This window comes from Chiloscyllium plagiosum, unplaced genomic scaffold, assembly GCF_037043375.1.
Source record: "Chiloscyllium plagiosum isolate Xiang-an unplaced genomic scaffold, Cpla_swu_hap1 HiC_scaffold_24, whole genome shotgun sequence".
NCBI classification, from domain to species: domain Eukaryota; kingdom Metazoa; phylum Chordata; class Chondrichthyes; order Orectolobiformes; family Hemiscylliidae; genus Chiloscyllium; species Chiloscyllium plagiosum.
Window position 1 is genome coordinate 16,297,325 of NW_028270162.1, and position 26,094 is coordinate 16,323,418.

The 26,094-nt window shown below is 40.6% G+C and overlaps 1 protein-coding gene across 3 annotated transcripts in view; it reads left to right on the forward strand.

Annotated features, from left to right (window-relative positions):
* Window positions 1-322: 322 nt before the first annotated feature.
* Window positions 323-26,094, forward strand: part of ube3b (ubiquitin protein ligase E3B) — a 61,066-nt gene continuing 35,294 nt past the window's right edge. For 2 of the 3 annotated variants that reach the window (XM_043715495.2, XM_087999931.1), the window contains exons 1-10: window positions 323-545; window positions 2,451-2,641; window positions 8,561-8,729; window positions 11,701-11,821; window positions 12,781-12,840; window positions 15,025-15,129; window positions 15,616-15,712; window positions 18,073-18,158; window positions 21,267-21,349; window positions 24,906-25,011. In XM_043715495.2, coding sequence (XP_043571430.2) covers window positions 8,569-8,729; window positions 11,701-11,821; window positions 12,781-12,840; window positions 15,025-15,129; window positions 15,616-15,712; window positions 18,073-18,158; window positions 21,267-21,349; window positions 24,906-25,011 — 819 coding nt within the window. In that variant the 5' untranslated portion in view covers window positions 323-545; window positions 2,451-2,641; window positions 8,561-8,568. The remainder of the gene's footprint in view (window positions 546-2,450; window positions 2,642-8,560; window positions 8,730-11,700; window positions 11,822-12,780; window positions 12,841-15,024; window positions 15,130-15,615; window positions 15,713-18,072; window positions 18,159-21,266; window positions 21,350-24,905; window positions 25,012-26,094) is intronic. The other variant, XM_087999930.1, reaches the window with a different exon arrangement.

The window sequence follows — 26,094 nt, forward strand, 5'->3', positions numbered from 1 at the left end:
CTCTCTCATTTCTGGGATCTCATTTCGTGTCATCCCGTGCGCAATGGGGAAGTGGGGATGGAGGAGGTGGGTTTTCGGAAGTCATAAATATTTAACAACAGGCGTCTACAATGTTTAATTAAGCGAGATTGCAAAATTCCCTAATTGAGTTACACTCACTGTTAAATTGAGGTGATGGGACCTTTACCAAGATGGCGGAATCTCACTCTGTTCCCGCCCAACGCAAGGAAATCGGACAGCCGTGTGAGCATGCGCAGTCAGCCATTGACGGTGGAAGTTTGACACCAGTGTCTTTCTGACCCGGAGCCGGAAGTAGCAATGGACTTGTTGCTGGAGTTTGTGTTTGTTATGAGAGGAAAGAGATTGTATTAACCTGTACGCACTAGTGCGAGGAAATCTCCATCATTATCAGTTGTAATAATATGTTAGGGTTATTCACATGCCAGAAAGAAGAGAAGCCCAGGAGCACAAAAGGAGGTTGTGGCCTGTTTTTATTGTTCGTTAAATTCTGTTTTGAATCCTAAGATGTGAGGTCCATTCCTTACGTGAGTATTTTGTCTCTTGTGCAGAGAATTTAGTTGTTATCCATATGCTCCGAAAGCTAGTGCTTCCAATTAAACCTGATGGACTATAACCTGGTGTTGTGTGATTTTTAACGTTATCCATATGCACAGCAATTTGTCTGACATTGGTAATCCTGCGTTTTGCAGTATTGTGAAAACATACTGACTTGCTACCATAAGGTTCTGACAGTTTGTTCTGTTTGTTCCGAAAGGTGTAAGCAATCATAATGCAGTAATATATGTGCTTTTTAAAAAATGCTTTTAATTGGACCTTTTTCTAGTGAGTTTTCAGATATACTGGTGTGTCTTTTGTTCCATAATGTAATTTGGCTGTGGTTACTACAAAGGACTCTCCTCCTCAATCTGTCCCTTCGCCTGATGCATAGTAACCTTCAAATTAAACTACCACCAGTCCTCTCTCTAACGAGAGAGTAGTTTATGGTCCAGTGAGACTATGATAATTTTACCTTTTTTTAATGCGTAACAGTTTTGCAATGTTTTGTACAAGAAGCATGTGTGGACCTTTTAATAGAAGTGGTCATGAAATGTGCAAGATGATTTAAACAATACTAGTCCTGTAGATGAAATAAAATTATCATGTTTATTTCTATTATATATTTAATTATCTAGTATAGCTTATATGGAGTTACAAATTTAATTAGTATATCACATGCACAGTAAAAAATTAAGTCTTGAAAGTATATCATAAAACTTCAAAATGTTTTAGATTTTTGCATGCCCAAATCTGGATTAAATTTTTCAAGAATTCCTGTCATTTATATTGGGGTCACTAGAATTTCAGAAAGCATAATGGTGACTGGTTTAAGTTTGTGTTCAACGTTTGTATTATGAGGAAACAACCAATCAATACATTTATTTGGTCTGAGTGTTTGGGAAAAATGGTTTAGGATGTACAACATGAAGTTTTTTAGAAAGTTAGGATGTATATCTGTCGCACGAGCGTCACACACATGAGACTGTTTGTTTGATTTTTTTCCCTCTTCTCCCAACATCGTCCTTTGTAACAAGCTAAGTGACAACACTGATAATGGACCTCTCAGAACGTTTGCAAGCTTGTAAAGGTTCAGATATTCATAAGCAGTGTGGTCTATCAATATAAATTTGAAATACTTAATTGTTCTGCACACCAGAAATTATTTCTAATCGCTATTAAGTACATGTTAATTCCTAACTTCCAAAATTTGTTCACTTCAGAGCAACAGTGGTATCCCTACACTGTGCGTTTGTATGTGTGTATATACATCCTAATATGTGTATTCGATCACAATCTTCTAGGTTAGTGTCAGTAAGTCTTCAGTATGAACTTTCATGAAAATAAACAGTGCAGAAATATGCCTAATTGGTCAATTAAAGCTGTAGGATCATGGAATAATTATACAGGTACACAAAACTATGCTGCACTTAGTAGTTTGGAGATGTTAAAATCTATTAAATATTTAGTGCAAAAGCAATGAGGTGGTGATGAATGCTCAGGACTTTTATTAGGTCTATGAAATACATTCCCATAAGTGACACTTGATGCAATTCCAATCATAGTATTCAAGTGGAAGATGGATAAACACTTAAAAGTATTGTAACAAACAGGAAAGTGGAGCTATCTTGGTTAGCATCAGTGTAAAACTTGCAGCGATGTTGCATAGTAATAAAAATGTTACACTCTACTTATATTTGCATGATTCTCCAAGCTCACATCAGCTGTACCTGTTATCCTATTGGGCTTGAATATTTGAAATTTAGGAATCGAATCAGTACTATGATGGCCAGAAGCCACTTCAGATTTTAACTTCTTGCCATCGTAACTAATACAATGTCCATGCTCCTTGATGTGTTTCTAACTTATCTGACATATTTGCTTATCTGCTTAAGGTTTCACTGTGCCAAGACAAATAGATGGCAATTTTGCTCTGAGAAGATGGATTTGAAGTGATGTGGAATCTTTCTTTTATCAACATACAGTACCAGCTCACTTCAGGTTCTTCATTGTCTGAATGATTACCTCATGTCCGTGCACTGGGACTGATGAACTGATTTCCAGTCTTAGACAGCACAACATTCAGGTAAACTAGTGTTTTCCTTTACTGACATCTTGTCTGCATTGTTAACTTAGCTTGACAAGGAATTAAAGAGCTGCTATTTCTGGCAATGTACTGTTTAACTAGCTGTAAGGTGTGTGGGCAGTGCCAAAATGAGTTTCCTTTTCACCTTTTTCTGGAAGTCAGGTACATAAGAACTGAGAATATGTGCAGTATTTTGGAGCTTAAAGAACCATCATAAGGTCAGAAGTGAAAATGTTCACTGGACAGCGAAGAAGGTTACCTTGGAGTACAATGGGATCTTGATCAGATGGGCTAATCAGCTGAGGAGTGGCAGATGGAGTTTGATTTAGCTAAATGTGAGGTGCTGCATTTTGGAAAGGCAAATCAGGGCAGGACTTATACACTTAATGGTAAGGTCCTGGGGAATGTTGCTGAACAAAAAGGCTGTTAAAGATACAGATTTGAGACGACCCAGGGAATCTCTGTGGACTCAACCTTGTAAGCCTCTCTTGGTTCATCCTGGAGGTTGTACTCTTTGGTAGTCTGGAATAAAAAATCTCTTAGTTTAGTTTAATTTTTGTCATCCCCTTTATTTACCAATAGCATCACTGTTACAACATAACACTGATACTTATAAGCCAAACTAACTAGGGTCTAATAACCCAGGTGAGTAAAATATCAACCCTTCAAGAGCCCTATCAGACTGCTCTACTGTCGTGTCACAAAGTGGCTTCCTTTGTACAAAAAGTTTATAAAAACACTGCATGTTCTTAATTAGACAGATCACAGTAAAAGACAATAATTCGTAAAGAAGAGAAGTTAATTGACAGATCTGTGTGTACTTGACTGATCACTCCTACAGGCCCTGAGCTGTTCATTCTGGTAGGAAAAACAAATCCAGCTGAGTTCGGTGCCTGCTGGCGAGATAAGTTCCTATCATAAAGAGGCACCAGTCAGAGCTAATTGGAAGAGTTCATAAAGTAACCTTGCACAGCTCGCATGTCAGGTACGATTGTTTTACAAAATGGCTTCTTAGCAAGGAGGGCAAACTTTTGACCATAAAATAGCTTCCTGACAGATTGTGTCAGAACTCTTCACTCTTAGCTTAAAAATTATTTTAAACCTAGGAGCAGACTCCTGCTTTTTATCTTAAACACAGAATCATTCTGTACCTGAGGCTGAGATGTTACCGTATGGTTGTATTTAAACTGATTCATTAGTCTTGAATTAAACATGCTTTTTTCTCAGGGTTGTGATTCAAATTCACATAAGACGTAAAATCTGATTAGTTAGAATTGACAGTGGGGCAGTCATGGTCTGTAAGAACAGCAAGTAAGTTAAAGCTTCATCAATATTACCTTTTACAGAGTTTGCATTTCATAACCAGTAATGGCTACTCAAAATCAGTCTCAAAATACAATTATATTCAATCCATAGCAAGTAAGCAGAAAGAGTTAATTTTCTACTGGCTTCGGCAGTCACGCCACTAAAATGATCTCACTCGTGCTCTTGCTCTCACTCGTGTGCGCGCGCGCTTTCTCTCTCTTTAGTGTCCTTTTGAATTCTGACGTCAGAAACTTGTAACAGAAAAATGTTTTTCCCTCTGCATCTGCCTAGCTTGCATGGGTAATAAGAATCAATTATAATAGGATCTGACCATTAATTGCAAGGCTTTTGATGAGAATGAGTTTCATTTCGAGGTCAGAATCAAACATTGTCGTTAATTTCACAAGGGAACAGCCGTGAATGTTATCACTTGGTGTCCTGTTTACACAGACTCACTGATGTTAAGGCAAAAGTTCTTAATTGTCTTAGATCATCCTGTTATCACTTGATGAGAATAGATGTTTTTATCTTCTGTATAGCTTGGGTTCCCCGTTTTTGTGGCCTAACCCTCCCTGCCTGTCGGCTTCTTTTCTAGTGTGCAGCAAATGTGTTCTATAATTCAGTATTACATTTTACTGTAAATGTTTAAGGACAAGTTCTAAGGCTATAGTCTTTCTCAAGACCTTGGAGTGCAGATTCATAGTTCCTTGAAAGTGGAGTCAGATAGGATATGAAGAAGGTGTTTGGTATGCTTTCCTTTATTGGTCAGAATATTGAGTAAAAGAGTTGGGAGGTCATGTTGCGGCTGTACAAGATATTGGTTAGGCCACTTTTGGAATATTGTGTGCAGTTCTGGCCTCCTCCTATCGGAAGGATGTTGTTAAACTTGTAAATCTTTTCTGAACTCTTTCAAGGATGTTGCCAGTGTTGGAAGATCTGAGTTATAGGTAAAGGCTGAACAGACCTCTGAATAGATTTTCTCTGGAGCATCAGAGGCTGAGGAGTGGCCTTATAGAGGTTTATAAAATCATGAAGGGTGTGAATAGGGTAAATAGACAAGGTCTTTCCCTGTGGTGGAGGAATCCAGAACTAGAGGGCATAGATTTAGGGTGAGCGAGGAAAGATTTAAAAGGGACCTAAGGGGCAACGTTTTAACGTGTGCGTGTATGAAATGAGCTTTCAGAGGAAATGGTGGCAGTTAGTACAATTAGAACATTTAAAATGCATCTGGATGTATATATGAATAGAAAGGGTTGAGAGAGATAGGGGCCAAATGCTGGCAAATGGCACTAGATTAGATTAGGATAGCTGATTGGCATGGAGGTGTTGGACTAAAGAGTCTGTTTCCCTGTTGTACATTTCTATGACGCTGTGATTGCACAGTGTTCAGCAGCATTCACAAATCCTCAGGTATTAATGCAATCCATGTTCAAATGTAACAAAATCTAAACAGTATCCAAGCTTGGACTGACAAGTGGCAAGTAAAATTTGTTCCACACAAATGCTAGGCTAGGGCCATCTCTAATATGAGACAATTTAACACTGCCCCTTGACTTTCAACGGTGTTACCATGACTGAATCCCTCACTATTGACATCCTTGGGTTACCATTGACTAGAAACTTAACTGGACTCACCACAAAAACATAGTAGCCACAAGAGCGGATCTGAGGTCTAGGAATGCTGCAACAAATAATTCCCCTCCTGATTCCCCAAAGCCTATCAATCATTTACAAGGCATCAGTCAGGATGAATACTCCCCACTTACCTGGATAGGTGCAGCTCCAACAACAGTGGTGCTTGATAGGTACCATATCCATATGCATCCATTCCTTCCACCACATGCTCAGTCGCAACAATGCATACTATTTATAAGATGCATTGCAGAAATTCACCAAAGGTCCTTAGTCAGCACCTTCCAAACTCATGACCACTTCCATCTAAAAGGACAAAGGTAACAGATACATCGGAGCACTGCCATCTTCAAGTTGCACTCCAAGCAACTCCTCTCCTAATTCAGATTTGGAAATATGCCGCTGTTCCTTTGCTGTTGCTGGGGAAAAATCCTGAAATTCCCTCCCCAAGGGCATTGGGGGTGAACTTGCAGTATTTGGGCTGTAGCAGTTCAAGAAGGCAGGCTCACCACCATCACCTCAAGAGCAACAAGGGAAAGATAATAAATACTGGCCAGTTGGTGATGCCCACATGGTGTGTTTGAATTTTAAAAAAGCTGACAAGCTAGGTTGTAAAGTTGTTAATGTAGGAGGATAAGACAGCGTTTTGAATGGGTTGCACCTAATGTAGGATAGAGTTTGAGCAGACATTGGAGCTAGTGTGTGGGAAAACATAACTTCTTTCATGCCTCTAACATAATAAAATATCCCAAGATGCTTCACAGGAGTGTTCTGAAGCAAAGTATGACACCGAGCCACAGAACAAGATATTAAGTCAGGTGACAAAAGCTTGGTCAAGGAGTGTCTTAAAGACAGAATGTGAAGTAGTAGTCATAAAGCAGAATGTTAGAGGGAGGGGGTGAATAATTCGTAATTTTGATCCCAGCCACAAGCTGTGGTGGAGCCATTAAAATTGAGGATACACGAGGTGCGGGTGTGAATTGGGAGGAACATAGATATCATTAGGGTTGTGGGGGTGAAATAAATGGGAGTGAGGTTGTGATGGAAAAAGGCATTTTGCAGAAATGGAACCGGACTGTCTTGATTATGGGCAAGAAGTAAAGCTCAAGGTCAAATGACAGATGAAGATTCCACACCACTGGATACAGCATAAACGGCTGCTAAAGTGAGAGATAGCATCAAAGGATAAGATGTGCGTTTTCTGGAAGGAATTAACAGCAATCCTCCATCCAGTCAATGTCCTTGATCTATGACATGCTGTCAGCCACAGAGGTGACAGGCAGAGTTGGTGGTCAGCATACATGTAAACATTCACTCCATGCATCCGCTAAACACACAATGTAATCTGGACGAAGGTAACTGCAGCCTTGGCTAACCTAATAACAAGCTGGGGTTGCAATGAAGCCCTGCTTCAAACTGCTGGTACTTTTGTGTTTGCAAAGCTCTGTATTAAATTAACCTATGTAAGAGGAAATGCAAAAGGCTGCAGCAGAGTATGTCCGGTATTATTTTCCCACTGAGAATTATTTTGGGTCTGTTCTCTTTCAGCCTTCAGTATAGAATATGATCATTATGTGAAATTTCCTTGCCAGGTCCATTTAAATGGGGAAAAATCGTCCAGCAATGTAATTGGATCAAAGGTTTATGGTGCTCGGAATGTTTGCTATGTCTAATGAAAGAATCCTTAGTTTTAATAACAACAGTGAGAACATCTGGTTCAAGACTGTTTTCGTGGTAAGAGTAGTCTGAACTAATTTGAGAGGGTCTTCAAAGACCGCAATTTCCCCTCAGATGTGGTTGACGATGCTCTCCACTTCCCGCTCCTCCGCCCTTGAACCCCGCCCCTCCAATCGCCACGAGGACAGAACCCCACTGGTCCTCACCTACCACCCCACCAACCTCCAGATACATCGTATCATCCTTCGTCATTTCCGCCACTCCAAACAGACCCCACCACCAAGGATATATTTCCCTCCCCTCCCCTATCAGCGTTCCGGAAAGACCACTCCCTCCGTGACTCCCTCGTCAGGTCCACACCCCCCACCAACCCAACCTCCACTCCTAGCACCTTCTCCTACAACCGCAAGAAATGCAAAACTTGCGCCCACACCTCCCCCCTCACTTCCCTCCAAGGCACCAAGGGATCCTTCCATATCCATCTCAAATTCACCTGCACCTCCACACAATCATTTACTGCATCCGCTGCACCCGATGTGGCCTCTACATTGGGGAGACAGGCCGCCTACTTGTGGAACATTTCAGAGAACACCTCTGGGACACCCGCACCAACCAACCCAACCACCCCGTGGCTGAACACTTTTAACTCCCCCTCCCACTCCTCCAAGGACATGCAGGTCCTTGGCCTCTTCCATCGCCAGACCATGGCAACACGACGCCTGGAGGAAGAGCACCTCATCTTCTGCCTAGGAACCCTCCAACCACAAGGGATGAACTCAGATTTCTCCAGCTTCCTCATTCCCCCCCCCACCTTTATCTCAGTCCCAACCCTCAGACTCAGCACCGCCTTCTTGACCTGCAATCTTCTTCCCGACCTCTCCGGCCTATCACCCTCACCTTAACCTCCTTCCACCTATCACCTTCCCAATACCCATCCCCCAAGTCCCTCCTCCCTACCTTTTTATCTTAACCTGCTTGGCACACCTTCCTCATTCCTGCAGAAGGGCTTATGCCCGAAACATCGATGCTGCCTGCTCTGCGCTTTTCCAGCAACACATTTTCCAGCTCTGATTTGAGAGGGTCAAAAGGCTTATGTTTCCTATTGGTACCAAGAGACAGTATGCTAACTGCAGTGAAGAGGCTTCATGAGGCTTTAAATTGGAAGTAACTGAAGCATGCATTGAAGAAACGAACATTAACACTCTGGTCTCAGCGATCAACACCATTTCAGAATCTCATGTTCTGCTGTTGAGCACTAGCATTTCAGTAAAATTCTTAAAGATTCTGTTGTTACTTTGTTCCCAGGGGCAGCAATGTTTAGCACTACACAAACTTCCAAAACTCAGTTTCTGGACAAAGCCCGGGCAGCACGAGAGGAGAGGAAAGGGCAGAAGGAGCGTGAACGAGCGACTATTCAGATTCAGGCACTCGTCAGGAGGTACCTCTGCCGGTGTCGGCTGCTTCGAGAAATCAGGTCAATTTTGTTTTATTTTGCAATAATACTTGTAACAATGTGATGTTCAAAAGGCTAATAAGAGGGCAGAGAATAATCTTGAAATAATAGGATAACATAAACAAATTCCTGATTAAAAGTCAAAATAGTCAAGGTCTTAGCAAAATCTGTGAGCTTTGTAGAAGCAAAGACCATCTGAGACACTCAAACCTGCAGAAATTCTTCTAAAGCCTCAGTTTTCAGCCTTTTAATTCTGGCCCCCATTGCTATATCCCAACATGTAGTGTAAATCCCGGGTGTCTCCCACATGTTTTTAATAAAAGCACACTTGCCCAAGGGAAAGCTAGAAGATAATAAAATGTAGGAGCTAAAGCAGGCCATTTGACACTATAGTCTGCTCTGCAATTAATGCTCAACTTCTTTTCCTGCTTTTTCCCCATAACCCTTCACTCCTTTATTAATTAAAAATCTTGTCTATCGCAGCCTGGAATATTCTTAATAATCTAGCTTCCTGGAAGATCTCCAGCTCTCAAATTATGACTGTTGGTCCTAAATTCTCCCAAAAGGAGAAATGACCTGTCTGCATCTTTCCTGTTAAGCCTCCCAAGAATCTTAGAATCCCTATAATGCAGAAAGAGCCAGTCAGCCCACTGAGCCACGGTGGCTCAGTGGTTAGCACTGATGTCTCTCAACTCCAAGGACCCGGGTTCAATTATCTGTGTGGAGTTTGCACATTCTCCCCGTGTCTGCATGGGTTTCCTCCGGGTGCTCCGGTTTCCTCCAACAATCCAAAGATGTGCAGGTTAGGTGAATTGGCTATGCTAAATTGCCTATAGTATTCAGGGATATGTAGATTAGGGCATGAGACAGGGGCAAATATAGAGTAATAGGGTAGGAGGGAATGGGTCTGGGTGGTTTGCTCTCCAGAGGGTGGTGTGGACTTGTTGGGCCGACTGGCCTGTTTCCACACTGGAGGGATTCTGTGAAGTCCTATACAGTGAGTACATCTGACCCTTATCACAGTGACTGTCTGAAGAGCACCCCAACCAGACCACCCTATCCCCATAACCCAGCACTTCCCATGGTTAATTCACGTATCCAACATATCCCTGGACTCTGCAGAGCAATTGACAATGGTAGATCCACATCTTCGGACTGAGAGAGGAAACGAGCACCTGGCAGAAATCCATGCAGCCAAGGGGAAAATGTGCAAACCCCACCCAGACAGTCACCCAAGAATCAAACCTGGGTGCCTGGTACTAATCACTGTGCTCCCACAACCTTCCATGTTTCGATAAGGTCTCTCTTCTTAGCTACAATAAGTACAACCTCTCCTTGTAATAGAGTATCTCCATACCCACATTTAACCTGTTGACCCTTCTCTGTTCTGTACCCTGTGCCAGTATACCTTTTCTTAGATAAGAAGACCATAGCTATTCACAGCTTTCAAGCTGTGGTCTAACTAATGCCCAACATTATTGTAGAGAAACTTCCCTATTTTTATACCCTATTCCCTTTGATATAAAAACCAACATTCTATTTGCCATCTGCTGAACTTGGATGCAAGCTTTTTTTGTTTAATACATGAAGACCCCAATTTATCTGTGCTGCAGCTTTCTGCAGAACGTCTTTACTTAAATAATATTCAGATATTCTTTTCCTGCTACAGGTCAAAATCTCGCACTTTCTTACATTCCATCTGCCAAGTTTATGCACAGTCACTTAATCTGTTAATATTGCACTGCAGCCGCTTTGTCATTCTCACTACTTGTGTTCCCACCCACTTTTGTGTTATCCATAAACTTAGCAATAGTATATTCACTTCTGTCATCCAAGTCGTTAATATTTTGTAAATAATTGTGACTTCAGCATTGATCCCTACGACCCTGCAGCAATCACAGGTTGCCATCTTGAAAATGCTCCCTTTGTTCTAATTCTGTCTTCAATTTGTTAGCCTCCTTTATCCATGCTGATGTACTACCCCCAACACCATCGGCTATTATTACATAGCTTAGTGTGCAGTATCTTATTGAATGCCTTTTGGAAATTGAGCAAGCAGTAAACCTCCCTTGTCCACTAACTCCTCGACCAAAGAAATACAGTAAGTTTTTCCAGAAACCAAGAAATGAAACACAAAACAGCAAGTTCAACAAGTGAAAAATGTATACAAGACAAAAGAAATCACATAACTTTGTTAGAAAAAAGGGTGTTAGGTAGCTATCAAAATGACCTTGGACTTATGGTTTTGTTTGGTTCAGTTAATTTAAAATTATTCACGAATGGGAATAATTAGCTACACATGAGTAATTTGACTGTTTAGAACTGAGCTTTCTCAAACTTAAAAATATTACATATTCAAATAACAGTTATAATCTGCATAAATTTCCAAAGCCCCTAATGCCTGGTGTAGCATAGTCTTTCCAAACTAGAAGACCTTGTAGTTTGGTTCTTAAATTAACTGACCTCAAAAGAGCTTGTTATAATAGGCCAGACTGGGAGCAAGGGCAGAAAGCATTGAACGTTCTTCCCATCCGACTCTCTAGTAAAACTTGTTGACAGGAAAGTTGGGTAAATCAGTGTCTAGTTTGGCTGTGACGTTGTCCACATTTTGCATGGACTGAAAATATGAAAATGATCAATGGCAATGGACAGTAGAATGAAAAAGTAAGCTTTTAAAAAGGACCCTGTTGGCATGACTGCATTTTTATCTGGATATCCTGAACAATACGTCTTCAAGATTTTTTGGAATCATAGCACTGCCACCTTTCATAGATGCTGCTTAGTTTAATGAGAATGTTGTGACTTAAATTCACTGTTGTACATCTTTAATCTCTATGCTATTTCTCTTTCTCTATTAGACCTTAGGCCTTACCAATGTTTACCAATGTAGGCCTTGATATTACGTATCTTAAAACAAAACCATAAGTGTCATCTTTTTGAGAGCCACTTGTAAATCTCATCATTGTTTAAATGGGTGTTGTTGCCTTTACAGATTGGAAGTTGATGATTTTTTTGATACCTATGAAGCAAATTCATCAAAAAGAAGTGCGCTCGCTATATTTAAAATCACAAGGAAGTTTCTGTTTGTGTATCGCATGAAAGAAGATAAAGATGTAAGTATGCTGACAGAAGTCAGTTCTGTCACCTTGGGTGGGGAGGGACAATTCACTAGTTTATTGTTTCAGCCATGTTGCTCCTTTTAGAAATTTAGAGTACTGGGCTAAAGAAAATAAAGTTCTAATTTTATTCTGATAATTTAAGAGGAGGTCAGATTTCATTTGTGTGTCATCCTGTATCAATTTCTAATATTTCACTTAATGTGATCTTAAATATTGCTAAAACAGATGGACAATTTGTTCCAAGGTCAAAGGAGTGGCTGAGAAGCAGGGAAAACATTACGTTACAGGATGTAGTTTTATGATCGGGGTTGAGGCAGAGATGAAAAATCTTTGTCCTTTTAATTGATGTTATAACTGTTGACACCAAGTATCTGAACCTTTCTGTTCCCCAAAATCAAAGACTGTCATGTTGATGAGCACAGAATTCTCATATTTCGCAATTCTGGTAAACTAATGAATCATGAAGTCACATCTTGTACAACTTGTAAGAAATATCAACATGTTGCTCTATGAATTTATAATTGCAAATTTGACTTCATTGTTTCCCCACTTGCTCAGATATTGGTCCTGGTAAGGCCATCTTTTACCAGCCATCATTAAATTAAGAACATAGCCTACTCACCTCATCCTATAGTTGCCAATGCCATAAGTGTAATTTCCTATTGTTAAAAATGAAAGAAGGCTCCTTTACAACCTCCACTGAGCATCAAAACTAACTTACTTTTGACAACTTTTGCCAACAAGCTAAAAGAAACTGGGGAGTTGAGATTTTGCCAAACGTACAAAGTATGACAATGGCATTGCAAAATTCATCCTCCTAGTCATTGCATGGGAGATCAATCATTGTCTATGGAAATTTGGAAAACTATTTATCAAGGCTAAGAGTATTGTGCATATACTACTCTATTCTCTATCTGCATAGGTTGTTTGAGTAATGAGTTATATCTTTTCAGAGACTGCAAAAGCTGTGTCGCTGTATCCTTAACAGCATGGAAGTAGAGAATGAGTCCAAGGTTTGTATGTATTCTTTGAGTAGATTTCAAATGTGTTACTTATTTATTATTATGGTTTAGTTAATAAATATATTGCCCAATGCGGATCTCAACCTTACAGACTAACGATCATATTTAGTTCCTCGTCATATATTGTTCCAATTCGTGTTGCCATCAACCTGTCAATGAAAACTAAGAGCCACTGGTCTTTGCCATCAGTCTAGTCTCAATTTATTTGCCATATTCGATTTAATAAACTTGAATTGAATTGAATTTATTGTCACATGTACCAAGGCACAGTGAAAAGCTTTGTCTTGAGTAATACAGGCAGATCACATGGTTAAATAGCATAGATAAGTAAATAATAGGTAAACAGCAGTAAAAACAGGCGAATGTTAAGAGTTTGAGTCTATTCAGTATTCTAACAACAATAGGGTAGAAATTGTTTCGAAACCAGCTGGTGCGTGTTCAGGCTTCTGTACCTTCTCCCCAGTGGTAGAGATTGTAGAAAAGCATTGTCAGGGTGGGATGGATCTTTGAGATTGCTGGTGGCCTTTCCTTGACAGCGGGCTTGGTAGATGGATATTCTAGATGGGAGGTCAGCCTTTGTGGTTGTCTGGGCCGAGTTCACCACTCTTTGTAATTGTCTCCGATCTAGAATGGTACATTTGCCATACCAGGTAGTGATACATCCAGTCAGAATGCTCTCGATGGCGCACCTATAAAAGTTGGCAAGGGTATTCACCATCATGCCAAATTTCCTCAGCTGCCTGAGGAACAAGAGACTTTGTAACCAGTGCATCCACATGAAGAGTCCAAGAAAGCATGTTGTGGATGATCACACCTGGGAGTCTGACACTCTCCACTCATCCCACCTCTGTGCTGTTAATGTATAGGGGGGGCATGAGTAACATCCCGCTGAAAGTCAATAATGAGTTCCTTGGTTTTGGCGGCATTGAGAGCTAGGTTATTCTCAGTGCACTATTTTTCTAGGTCTTCTACCTCCCATCTAGTCTGTTTCATCGCCATCTGAGATTTGACTGACTATGCTAGTGTCATCAGTGAACTTATAAATGGCATTAGTCTGGTGTTTGGTGACACAGTCATGGATATACAGTGAGTACAGTAGGGGGCTGAGTATGCATCCTTGGGGGGCTCCAATGTTGAGTGTTAGTGAGGATGAAATATTGTCCTCAATCTTCACTGATTGTAGCCTATGGGTCAGGAAACTGAAGATCCAGTTGCAGAGAGTGGAGCTTAGTCCAAGATTGATAACTTTAGTAATCAGTCTGGAGAGGATAATAGTGCTGAAGGCTGAACTGTAGTCAATGAGTAGGATTCTTACATTTTGGTGTCAAGATGTTCTAGGAAGGAGTAAAGGGCAAGGAGTAAACTTCAGGGAACTTTAATTTGATTGCTTCTATCAGTGTCCATGACCGGTCTGTAATCCATCCCTATTTCCCCATAAATATTTTACAGGTATGTTGCAATTTGGAAAGGGCACAATGTATAATAGTGCAGACATTAGAACTTAGAAAATACTGAGAAGTAGTGCTAGTGTTATCACTGAGTCGGATGCTCCTGTCACTTAAATACCCCACATATTCTTACTAAAGTGTGTTTGTAACTAACTACCTTCAGGAAAACCAATTGCATTTAAGCCACTGATGTATGATGTGTTGTCTCTGTGTGGCAGTTGTAACGCAACTAAAACTAAATTTAACATGTTAGTTATGTGTAAATTAGTACTAATGTTTTATGAAAGCAATAGAAGAGCTGCCTCTTGGAATTTCATGGCAAATGGAGTGGCTCAAATTTGTTGTTTGTGTATGGTAGGAATTTAATTGACAAATGGAAATATTTAAAGTTTTACCTTGCAGCCTGATATCCTGCAGGACTGCAAGTTCACCACATTGTATCTTACCATGTTGGTGTCTCATTTGTTCACAGAGCCCAAGTCAGCATTGCATGAAGTATTTATAGACACCTTTGCTTTTGACCAAATTCCTATTGACAGAACGTTAAGCAAAATTTGGACAATGCAGTTAATTTATGCACTTACAATTTTCTTTTTAATATGTTGGTACATATTTAGCAGTATAATGGATTTGTGTTCCTCAAGTGTTCTCAATTTTAATTTGGAACAGGATTATCGACTGATGATTCCATTTTAAATATGTTTCCAAATCTCATGGCTATTTGTAGGTTTGGTATGTGTCATTAGCAGTCTCCAAAGATCTCACCCTGCTATGGATAAAACAAGTTAAAGACCTCCTCTGGCTCTGCTGTGAGTTTCTGAAGCACTTGAAGGTAAATTGAAAACTGCAAATGTAAACGTATAACTGTGTGTGGAGAGGAGGAGACTGCTGTTGAAACTAAATTGTGCATTCAAAAGATAATTATTACCTTGTTGTAATCTGTAGGATTTCTGTTGGCAATAGACATGAGTATTTACTAAGGGTGTTTTTCCAGCATTTTCTTTTGCACTGAGATACCTCTGGGTCCCTGTCACTGAGCCAGGTACTCCTGTCGTTTAAATGTCATTCACATTCTCACTGAAGTATATTTTAAACAACATGTGTAATGTATTGCTTCTGTAATTCAGTTGTTTCACAACAGAAATAAGTAAACTAAGATGTCAGCTAAAACTAAAATTGGTATTCATGTATCATGAAAGCAGTAGAGCAGCTGTCTTTTGGAATTTAATTTAGTAAATGGATTGGCTAAAATTAGTTTTGCTTAATTTAAGGATTTAATTAACAGATGGAAATATTTAAAGTTTTTTTTTTATTGCAGCCTGATATTCTGCAGGACTGTAAGTTCATCACATTGTATCTCACCATGCTGGTCACATTCACAGACACCTCAACCTGGAAAATACTGAGAGGGAAAGGTCAGTGGCAAAAACAACCTCTATAGTGTTAATTCCTGCATTAATTAACCAATAACTAGACCTTTTCGTCAATAGATTTTGTTCTGGACTTTTGAGATGCAGGTAATTAGTTCCCATCTATTTTTGACTTTTTTTTTTGTGGGTTCTGTATTTCTCACCTTTCTCTTGGATTTTGGTTGATCAGTGCATCTGCTCATATGTCCAACTTTCAAGCTTGTGCTTAGCTCCTATATAACAATACTGCAGTGATTTTAGTTCATTTGTTTCCCCTTCCTCTGAAGAATTGCTTTTTCTCTTCTATCAGCCCAACTACAAAAGTAGGAAAAGAGTATCACATTTTCTATTTCTGTTGATGTAAAGGGAATCAGAACAACAATGAATTGGATGCATAATGTGATCACAAGCCCATATGCATATTTTTTTGATGCAACTTATTTTTCTTCCCTCTAATTTTCTCTTCCCCCGCCCTTCTGAAGATGCTGACTTGTGCTGGAGAATATCTAACATTTATAAAACTATATATTCATGGAGCTGTACAGCATGGAAACAGACTTGTCGGTCCAACTTATCCATGCCGACCAGATATCCCAACCCAATCTAGTCCCACCTGCCAGCACCTGGCCGATATCTCTCCAATCCCTTCCTATTCATATACCCATCCAGATGTCTTTTAAATGTTGCAATTGTACTAGCCTCCACCACTTCCTCTGGCAGCTCATTTCACACACGTACCACCCTCTGCATGAAAAAGTTGCCCCTTAGGTCTCTTCTATATCTAACCCTAAATCTATGCCCTCTAGTTCTGGACTCCCCAAACCCAGGGAAGAGGCTTTATCTATTTACCCTATCCATGCCCTCATGATTTTATAAAACCTCTGTAAGGTCACCCCTCTGCCTCCAACACTCCAGAGAAAACAGCCCCAGCCTATCCAGCCTCTCCCTGTAGCTCAAATCCTCCAACCCTAGCAACATCCTTGCAAGTCTCTTCTGAACCCTTTCAGGTTTTACAACATCTTTCCGATAGGAAGGTGACCAGAATTGCATGCAATATTCCAACAGTGGCCTAACCAAAACTCCTGTACTCAATACTCTGACCAATAAAGGAAAGCATACCAAATACATTCTTCACTATCCTATCTACCTTCGACTCTACTTTCAAGGAGCTATGAACCTGCACTCCAAGATCTTTGTTCAGCAGCACTCCCAAGGACCTTACCATTAAGTGTATAAGTCCTGCTAAGGTTTGCTTTCTCAAAATGCAGCACCTCGCATTTATCTGAATTAAACTCCATCTGCCACTCCTCAGCCCATTGGCCCATTGTAATCCGAGTTAACCACCTTCGCTGTCCACTACACCTCCAATTTTGGTGTCATCTACAAACTTACTAACTATACCTCTTATGCTGACATCCAAATCATTTATATAACTGATGAAAAATAGTGGACCCAGCACCGATCTTTGTGGCACTCCACTGGTCACAAGCCTCCAATCTGAAAAACAACCCTCCACCACCACCCTCTGTCTTCTTCCTTTGATCCAGTTCTGTATCCAAATGGCTAATATTCCATGGAATCTAACTTTGCTAACCAATCTCCCATGGGGAACCTTGTCGAGCACCTTACTGAGGTCCATATAGATCACATCTACTGCTCTGCCCTCATCAATCCTCTCTGTTACTACTTCAAAAAAAACTCAATCCAAACCACAGCCATGTTGACTATCCCTAATCAGTCCTTGCCTTTCCAAATACATGTACATCCTGTCCCTCAGGATTCCCTCCAACAACTTGCCCACCACTGAGGTCAGGCTCACTAGTCTATAGTTCTCTGAATTACCCTTACCACTTTTCTTAAATAGTGGCACCACATTAGCCAACCTCCAGTCTTCCGGCACTTCACCTGTGACTATCAATCTTCTGGTGTTTTATCAAAGTAACTAATTCTGTGAAGGGGTGCATTACCAGGTTTTTCATAGCTGAGTTCAGAACTATCCATATCCAGTAGCCCAATATGTATTTTCAGGAAGGACACTCGAGAGTTAGATCAGAAGTGAGAACTCGAGCTGTTCAACTTCCATCCTCTACTCAAAGACTTTGGACACACATTTTAGAGCTCCAATTGCTCGTTCAGCACAAGTAGAGAATTAAAACCTAAATGTTTTGTAGAGGGCACTACATTTACTGATATGTAATTTGTGTAATTTGCTTGTACATAGGTTTAGTCTGTCACGCAGGCAACATAGCTTGGAAATAGTAGTCTTCGATTTGTGAGTTGGTTTAAATCATGTTTAAGAATGTCACACTTGGAGATTCAGTGAACTTGTTCATGTTACCAATACTATTGATTTTCCTTGCTAACAGGAGAAGTCCTGAGGCCTGCCCTGAATCACATCTGTGCAAACATCATGGGTCATCTCAATCAAAAGGGATATTACACAGTGCTACAGGTTTGTTCACAAATGCTGCTCAAAATTAGTGTTTAAAAACCTAATTGTTGTAGCTAATTTGTGAAGATGGAGTGGGACTGAATTTTGTTTTTAAATATATTATGCCTGAATACCTAATAGGAGCAAAAATCCTATCATCAGGTCAAAGGGTCTCCAAAGAGAATGCTGTGAAATTGTCATGTAGAGTTTCAATTTGCTGTTTTTTGTTCCTGGGATACGGGCTTTGCTGGCAAGCTCTGCATTTATTTCATCATCCCTAATCACCTGTGAGAAGTTGATAATAAACTGTCGTTTTGAACCACTCCAGTCATGTGTAGGTGTATCTGCCCTGCTAGTAGGCAGAGAGTTCTCGGATTTTGACTTGATGATGAAGAAGGAATGTTAACGTAGTTGTAAGCCAAGATGATGTGTGGCTTGAAGAGAAATTTTGCAAGTGACAGATGTACACCTACTGTCCTCCTAGGCAGCAGAGATTGTGGACTTGGAAGGTTTCAAAGGAAGCTTATTGAGTTGCTGCAAGCCAGACACACTATCCCTACAGCGCTACAGTCTGCTTCCTAATGTGAGACAAGAGGTGAGGCCATACTGGATTTGGTTCTGGGTAACGAACCAGGCCAGGTGTTAGAACTAGAGGTAGGTGAGCACTTTGGGGATAGTGACCATAATTCGGTGATTTTTACACTCGTGATGGAGAGGGATAAGTGTGTACTACAGGGCAAGAATTATAGCTGGGGTAAGGGAAATTATGATGCGGTGAGGCATGACTTAGGATGTGTGGCTTGGAAAAGTAGACTCCAAGGCAAGAGTGTAAATGATATGTGGAACTTGTTCAAGGGGCAACTATTGAGTGTCCTTGATAATTATGTACCTGTCAGGCAGGTAGGAAAGGGTCGTGCGAGGGAGCCGTGGTTTAATAAGGAATTGGAATCCCTTGTTAAATGGAAGAGGGCGGCCTATCTCAAGATGAGACGTGAAGGTTCAATTGGGGCGATTGAGAGTTATAGGCTAGCCAGGAAGGACCTGAAGAGAGAGCTAAAAGCAGCAAGGAGGGGACATGAAAGGTCCTTAGTAGATAGGATTAGGGAAAACCCTAAGGCTTTCTATAGGTATGTTAGGAATAAAAGAATGACTAGGGTAGGAATAGGTCCAGTCAAGGATAGTAGGGGGAAGTTGCGTGTGGAGGCGGAAGAGATTGGGGAGACACTGAATGAATACTTTTCTTCAGTATTCACTCAGGAACAGGGCATTGTTGTCGATGAGAATACTGAGGCACAAATAAGTAGAATGGATGGCTTTGAGGTATGTAGAGAAGAGGTGTTGGAAATCCTGGAAAAGGTGAAAATAGATAAGTCCCCTGGGCCTGATGGCATTTATCCTAGGATTCTCTGGGAAGCAAGGGAGGAGATTGCAGAGCCATTGGCCTTGATTTTTATGTCCTCTTTGTCTACAGGTGTAGTGCCAGAAGACTGGAGGATAGCAAATGTGGTTCCCTTGTTCAAAAAGGGGAGTAGGGATAGCCCTAGTAACTATAGGCCGGTGAGTCTCACTTCTGTTGTGGGCAAAGTCTTAGAGAGAATTGTAAGGGATAGGATTTATGCACATCTAGATAGGAATAATGTGATCAAGGATAGTCAGCATGGTTTTGTGAAGGGCAAGTCGTGCCTCACAAACCTTATTGAATTCTTTGAAAAGGTGACGAAGGAGGTTGATGAGGGGAAAGCGGTAGATGTGGTATATATGGATTTTAGTAAGGCGTTTGATAAGGTTCCCCATGGTAGGCTACTGCAGAAAATACGGAGATATGGCATTGAGGGTGAGTTGGAGGTTTGGATTAGGAATTGGCTGGATGGAAGAAGACAGAGGGTAGTAGTTGATGGCAAAGTTTCTTCATGGAGTGCCGTCACTAGCGGTGTTCCGCAAGGATCTGTTTTGGGACCATTGCTGTTTGTCATTTTTATAAATGACCTGGAAGAGGGGTTAGAAGGTTGGGTGAGCAAGTTTGCGGATGACACGAAAGTCGGAGGAGTTGTTGACAGTGAGGAAGGATGTGGCAGGTTACAGCAGGATATAGAGAAGCTGCAGAGCTGGGCAGAAAGGTGGCAGATGGAATTCAATGTAGCTAAGTGCGAGGTGATTCACTTTGGGAAGAATAACAAAAAGATGGGGTACTGGGCTAATGGTCGGATACTTGGTAGTGTGGATGAGCAGAGGGATCTTGGTGTCCATGTACACAGATCTCTGAAAGTTGCCACCCAGGTAAATAGTGTGGTGAGGAAGGCATATGGCGTACTGGCTTTTATTGGTAGAGGAATTGAGTTCCGGAGTCCTGAGGTCATGATGCAGTTGTATAAGACTCTGGTACGGCCGCATCTGGAATATTGTGTGCAGTTTTGGTCGCCATACTATAGGAAGGATGTGGAGGCATTGGAACGGGTGCAGAGGAGGTTTACCAGGATGTTGCCTGGTATGGAAGGAAAATCGTATGAGGAAAGACTGAGGCACTTGGGGCTGTTTTCACTAGAGAAAAGAAGGTTTAGGGGTGACTTGATTGAGGTGTACAAGATGATCAGGGGGTTAGATAGGGTCGACAGTATGAACCTTTTCCCGCGTATTGAGTCGGGTATTACAAGGGGGCATAGCTTTAAATTAAGGGGGGGTAGATATAGGACTGATGTTAGGGGTAGGTTCTTCACTCAGCGAGTCGTTAGTTCATGGAATGCCCTGCCAGTAACAGTGGTGGACTCTCCCTCTTTATGGGCATTTAAGAGGGCATTGGATAGGTATATGGAGGATAGTGGGTTAGTGTAGTTTTAGGTGGGCTTGGATCGGCGCAACATCGAGGGCCCAAGGGCCTGTACTGCGCTGTATTCTTCTATGTTCTATGTTCTATTATGGGTTGGTTGTTTGTTTCAGACCACGCTTAATGACCAACAAGGCTGATCAGTTTAACCAGCTAAAACTGGGCTTGCCTATCAGAATACAGCAGCTTGAATTGAAGTCTGTCTGTACAGGAATGCACAAGTTAAAGCTGATTTCACTGTGTGACTGTAAAATATAGTATTCAGAGTCTTTAATTTAGTAACAAAGAATAAGTTTCTTTATTCTCAGATATTGTTAACAAATGGACTGGCAAGATCCAAACCTTCTTTGTCTAAAGGAACGTTAACAGCCATCTTCACCCTTGCATTACGGTAAGGAACTTTCAGATCAAACTTCATTTCTGGTAAGCTTGCCATAAAGATGGCAGTTAAGCTTTCAACAAGAGAAATAACACTTATAGATTCATCAATCTTTTTGGAGAGGCAAATGAACAATGCAAAAACAAATTCTTATTTGAGTGTTTTATCTGTACCCCTTACAAGCATTAGATTGATACAAATATTCTTCCTTTTGTTATTGGTACATCAGTATAGCTAATGGCCATTTGCAGGCCCAGCTCTTCAAGTTGTAACTGTGTGGTTTCATCTACCTCTGGACATCTGTGGTCTGCTCAGCTGTAGAATGCAGAGGAATCGTTTTTGATGCCTCACCTTTTATTGTTCTCCAATAAAAGACAAGAGAATGGTTTTAGGAGGGAGGGTTAACCTATCTTCCATTAAACAAATAAGGAGTTGTATTAAAATTCATTTATTTTTCCTTACCTTCCTATCCTTGTTTTGCATTTTGAAATTGTTCCCAGTGGCATTTGTTGAGGTTCGCTATTCAAGGAAATTCACTGGTGTGAATCCAAATCCCATTATTCTGATGCAAATCATTACACCATTTTTGATGGTAAACTTTGAGCAAGGCATTTGAAAATAGTAACTCTCTTTTATCCATCTTATTCTATCTTCCAGTAACATCAGACAATGATTCTCAGTGAATCACATCTGAAATAGCCACTCTGTTTGCCTGCACTCCAACTTGTACACAGCACGATCCTAGAAATAGTAGTGAATGATCATGAATTTGTTTTTAGTGGTAGGTGAGTAAGTAATAATGGCTAATTGATACAACTCCCTGCCCTCTTTGAATACTGATAGAATTTTGGTTTAACAAACAGGACACTGCTACCTGAATCATGGAGATTATGTGCTAGAGTATGGTTTGATCTCCACAGAATCCTTTGATTTCTAGTAAGTAGCTGTACTAGCTGAATCATGCTTTTGCAACGTTTTTGTCTAGGTTGTGGGGGTTAACAAAAAGCTCAAGTGATTTTGCTTTAGATCCAATTCAAATCTGGATGTGCCCTGGTGTTGAAATGGGACTTGCTATTCAAGAGCTTTTGGTTCTCGTGCACAATCTACTGCTGTGCAAGTAGCTATTCCAATTTGGGTGCATCCAGCTATTTTCTCTCCTGCCTAACAGATTGATAGCTTCTGGATGCAAAGCCATGTTTCCTGTGTGTTTAATATGAATGTTAAATATTCTGGCATTGCAGGCTGCATGATAAACAATGCTCTTCTTTTTGAATGTGTTGCATTTTAGGACTAGCACGTATTTTCTAGCTACTGGTCTCACTGTTTGATGACCAGACCACATAAAATGAGCTGTAAACTAAAATTCAGCTTGATGAAGAAGTAAGATTGACCAAGATAAAACAGATTGTATAAAGTTCTAATACCTCAAACTCAAGTTATTTTAGAGCAGCTTACAATCCTTCAAGGAGATTAAGGAACTTTAAATAATTTCTGTTTTTATTTTCTGGAGCACTTAATGAGATAAACAAGCTTGTGTTTTCTACTAATCTCTGCTCAAATATTACTACAGCAAATTAGTATTCCATGCAAGCCAATGAAAGGCTCTGGTACTTAGTTCTTAGTCTGTTAGACTGCATATGAGACGCTCAGTAAACATCCATACTTGCCATACGGGCTGAAGTGCTTACCAGGCAGTTTCATATTTCATTCTTTCAGAAGCAGTTGATGAAGGAGAAATCCTATGTCAATCTTTTACTTAATGTCAGATTTATTGCCGAAGGCAACATTACAAACGTCTGCCTCCTCCTGAGCCAACTCCTAGAAGTCTCTTTGCTCAAGTTTTTAATCAGTCACTACTTGTATGTCCTTAACAAAAATTACACAAATAATATGCCAATAAAATTCACATTATGCTTTTTGTTTGGTAGCACAATAATCAATTTTTTAAAGAATTGCAACTTTCTAGAGATAGCATATTAATAAATTAGAGTATAATATTTGGATGTGTAATTTAAGTTGACACTCTATTGTTCTATTGTGGTGTTGGTTGATCATTCAATGACATTAAAGACATTAATTCAGCAATTAGTACCCAGTTTAGTGTCACTATCATTAATCCAGTGTATGGGGAGATCTCATCATGCGAGGGAATCAATGAGCATTCTTGTGCAGGTTGTTTATGTATTCCTGGGGTGGGAAGGCCCTTGTTCAGGCCTGTGTTGCTGACATTATGACTCCACCCACCTGACATCACTGAGCAGTGAGGCCGTGGGTGAATGCTGTAGTGGCAGCAGTCACTGCCTTCTCATTGATACCACCTTTAAGTAGAGCTGCTGGCATCTGATTGGCCGGAGGTTTTCAGTGAGTGAGATGTCTACCCCCCAGGGCCCTTGATCCTGGCCAAGTTCTAATTTTGTCCAAGTTCTAATTCTGTCCAGTTAAACCCCTGACTGGAATTTAACTTGGTTACCCTTCCCATAAAGAGGTTATGTGGGCCTCCCATTGGCTCTCTAGCCAACTGGCAAGTCTCCATCACCTCCAGTAAATCCAGTGCATTTTGTATAATATCTCTGAAGCACCTTACACTATTTTATCACAGATGTTTTATCATTTTAATTTGTGAAGAAAAATTTGCCCAAATCTTCCTGTCTCTGGATCATCGAAGACCAGATGTATGACCAGATTTACATAGAGGAATCGTGCAGAAGTTCCGATATTCTGAATTACTTCAGAGTTAAAGGGAAATTTCAACGTTCAATGGCAATTCCTCTGCTTTCCAGGATCCTCTTTGAAAATCTTAGACTCTGCATTACAGTTGGAGACTTGGGCTAATTCTGTGGAACTGAACAAATTAGTAAACCAGGAAATGTTAGACAGAAAAATCTAGGCTAATTCTTGAGTAACTCCAGCACAGGCAACTTGCAATCCCATATCTCTGTGCACCTCCCCAACCTCCCTACCTCCACCCCACCCCCCACCCCAACCAAACATGTCTCTGAAGTTCTGTGTCCATGCATCTGCTTACACCCACCCCTCTCCAATTACACGTCTTCTGTCTGCCTGACCTGCCAGCTACCCATTCACCTGTCTGCCACCTTGCCCACCTATACACTGTACCCATTCATTGACATTAATTAAGCTAGTGCAGCAAAGTGGGGTTCCCTGACTTCCCTCTGAATCTATAGCATTATGATAAAATTCTTTGAGAATCACTGCACTGTACATGTCTGTGAAAAGTGGGCTGATTCGTTCGGGGAAGAAATTGTAATGCAGATTTGAGGTTGGGGGATGTTTGAACAGAGCAACAATTTAATGATGATTGTTGCTCCTTGGAAAAATCTGAACCATAGTGTTTTCTAATTAGAATTCAATCTCTAATTAAGGAGAAAGAAATAGTAGGATATACCAGTTAAATTAGATGATAAGTTAGAGGAGAATTTTGTTGGACATAAACTAGTTGGGACAAATGATCTGCTTCTTTGTTGTGAATTCCCTGTGTGATATTTTTGGTTTAATCCATTTGTATTCACATGTTTCTTTTAAAAGTTAGTTTACTTTCTTTTTCCAGCCCGGTGGTTGCTGCCCATTTCTCAGACAACCTGCTCCGTTCCTTTCTTCTGCACATAATGTCAGTCCCAGCACTGGTGACACATCTGTCTACGTTAGTACCTGAGGTATGAAATGTCACAACTAAAACTCTGCTTGCAACTTATCTGTTTCTTTAGATACCTTTTTTACTCAGTTATATTTTTGAAAAGTGTACTTTTTTCAACTGGCACTCCCTACTCCCCATATTGCCAAAGTCTCTGCAATTTTCAGTTTCATCTAATGCGGACAGGGTGGCTTACTCTCACTAAACCTCCTTCAATTTCACAGAAAGAATGCCAGTAGTTGTCAAGTGGTTCCTACTCTTCCTCGTTACCTTCAGAGTGCTTAGCTAATATTATATAGGATTCAAATTGTTATCCCTCACAGGGATAGTGTGCTGGAAATCAAGTCTATCTAACTAAAAAAAATCTATCCCCCTATTTCTGGGGTCATCACAAGTTTTAAAAAAATTTTATTAGTACGTAGAATTCCCCTGTCTTTTAGACTCAAGTTGACAGAAATCATGGACAGGGTTTGTGTACCTAACAAGAATTGATATTTATTACAAATAAATAGATTTTAACTGCAGTAAGCCATTATGAACCTTCAGCATGTAATTGTTGTGACGATGCTGCTCTTTTTACAACATTATGCTGTCCTCGGTTTTTCTTTCAGAGAGGTTGTAAAAGCAGCAATTCGGAAAAATCTAGTTTTGGGTCTTAGGGTCACTTTGATTATGGCTAACAGATACTGCCTCGGGAAAAAGGCTTTCAAGTTTTTAAACAAGCACTTGTACAATGAAAAGGGAGTGGCCAGTTCTCCCAGTTCAGCTTGTCTCTAGTTTGGCTTGATTTGTTTTGAGCAGTCTGTTTGTTTACTGACAGCAGTCAGTCAGTTGTTGTGAAGCTGCTGAACCTAAAGAAGCAGGTCTATGCTGATCCTACCTTTCTTTGACATCTTTCCCTTAAGACCCTGTGTTTCATTTTATCTTTTGTGCCAAGGGGTGTTTATGGGAAGTGTTGCAAGTATTTGGAACAGCATCCTTAAGTTGGGATAGCCTGGGTATTTGGATAGTGTGGTGCTGGAAAAGCACAGCAGGTCAGGCAGCATCCAAGGAGCAGGCGTTTGCCCAAAATGTCGATGCTGGCTGACCTGCTGTGCTTTTCCAG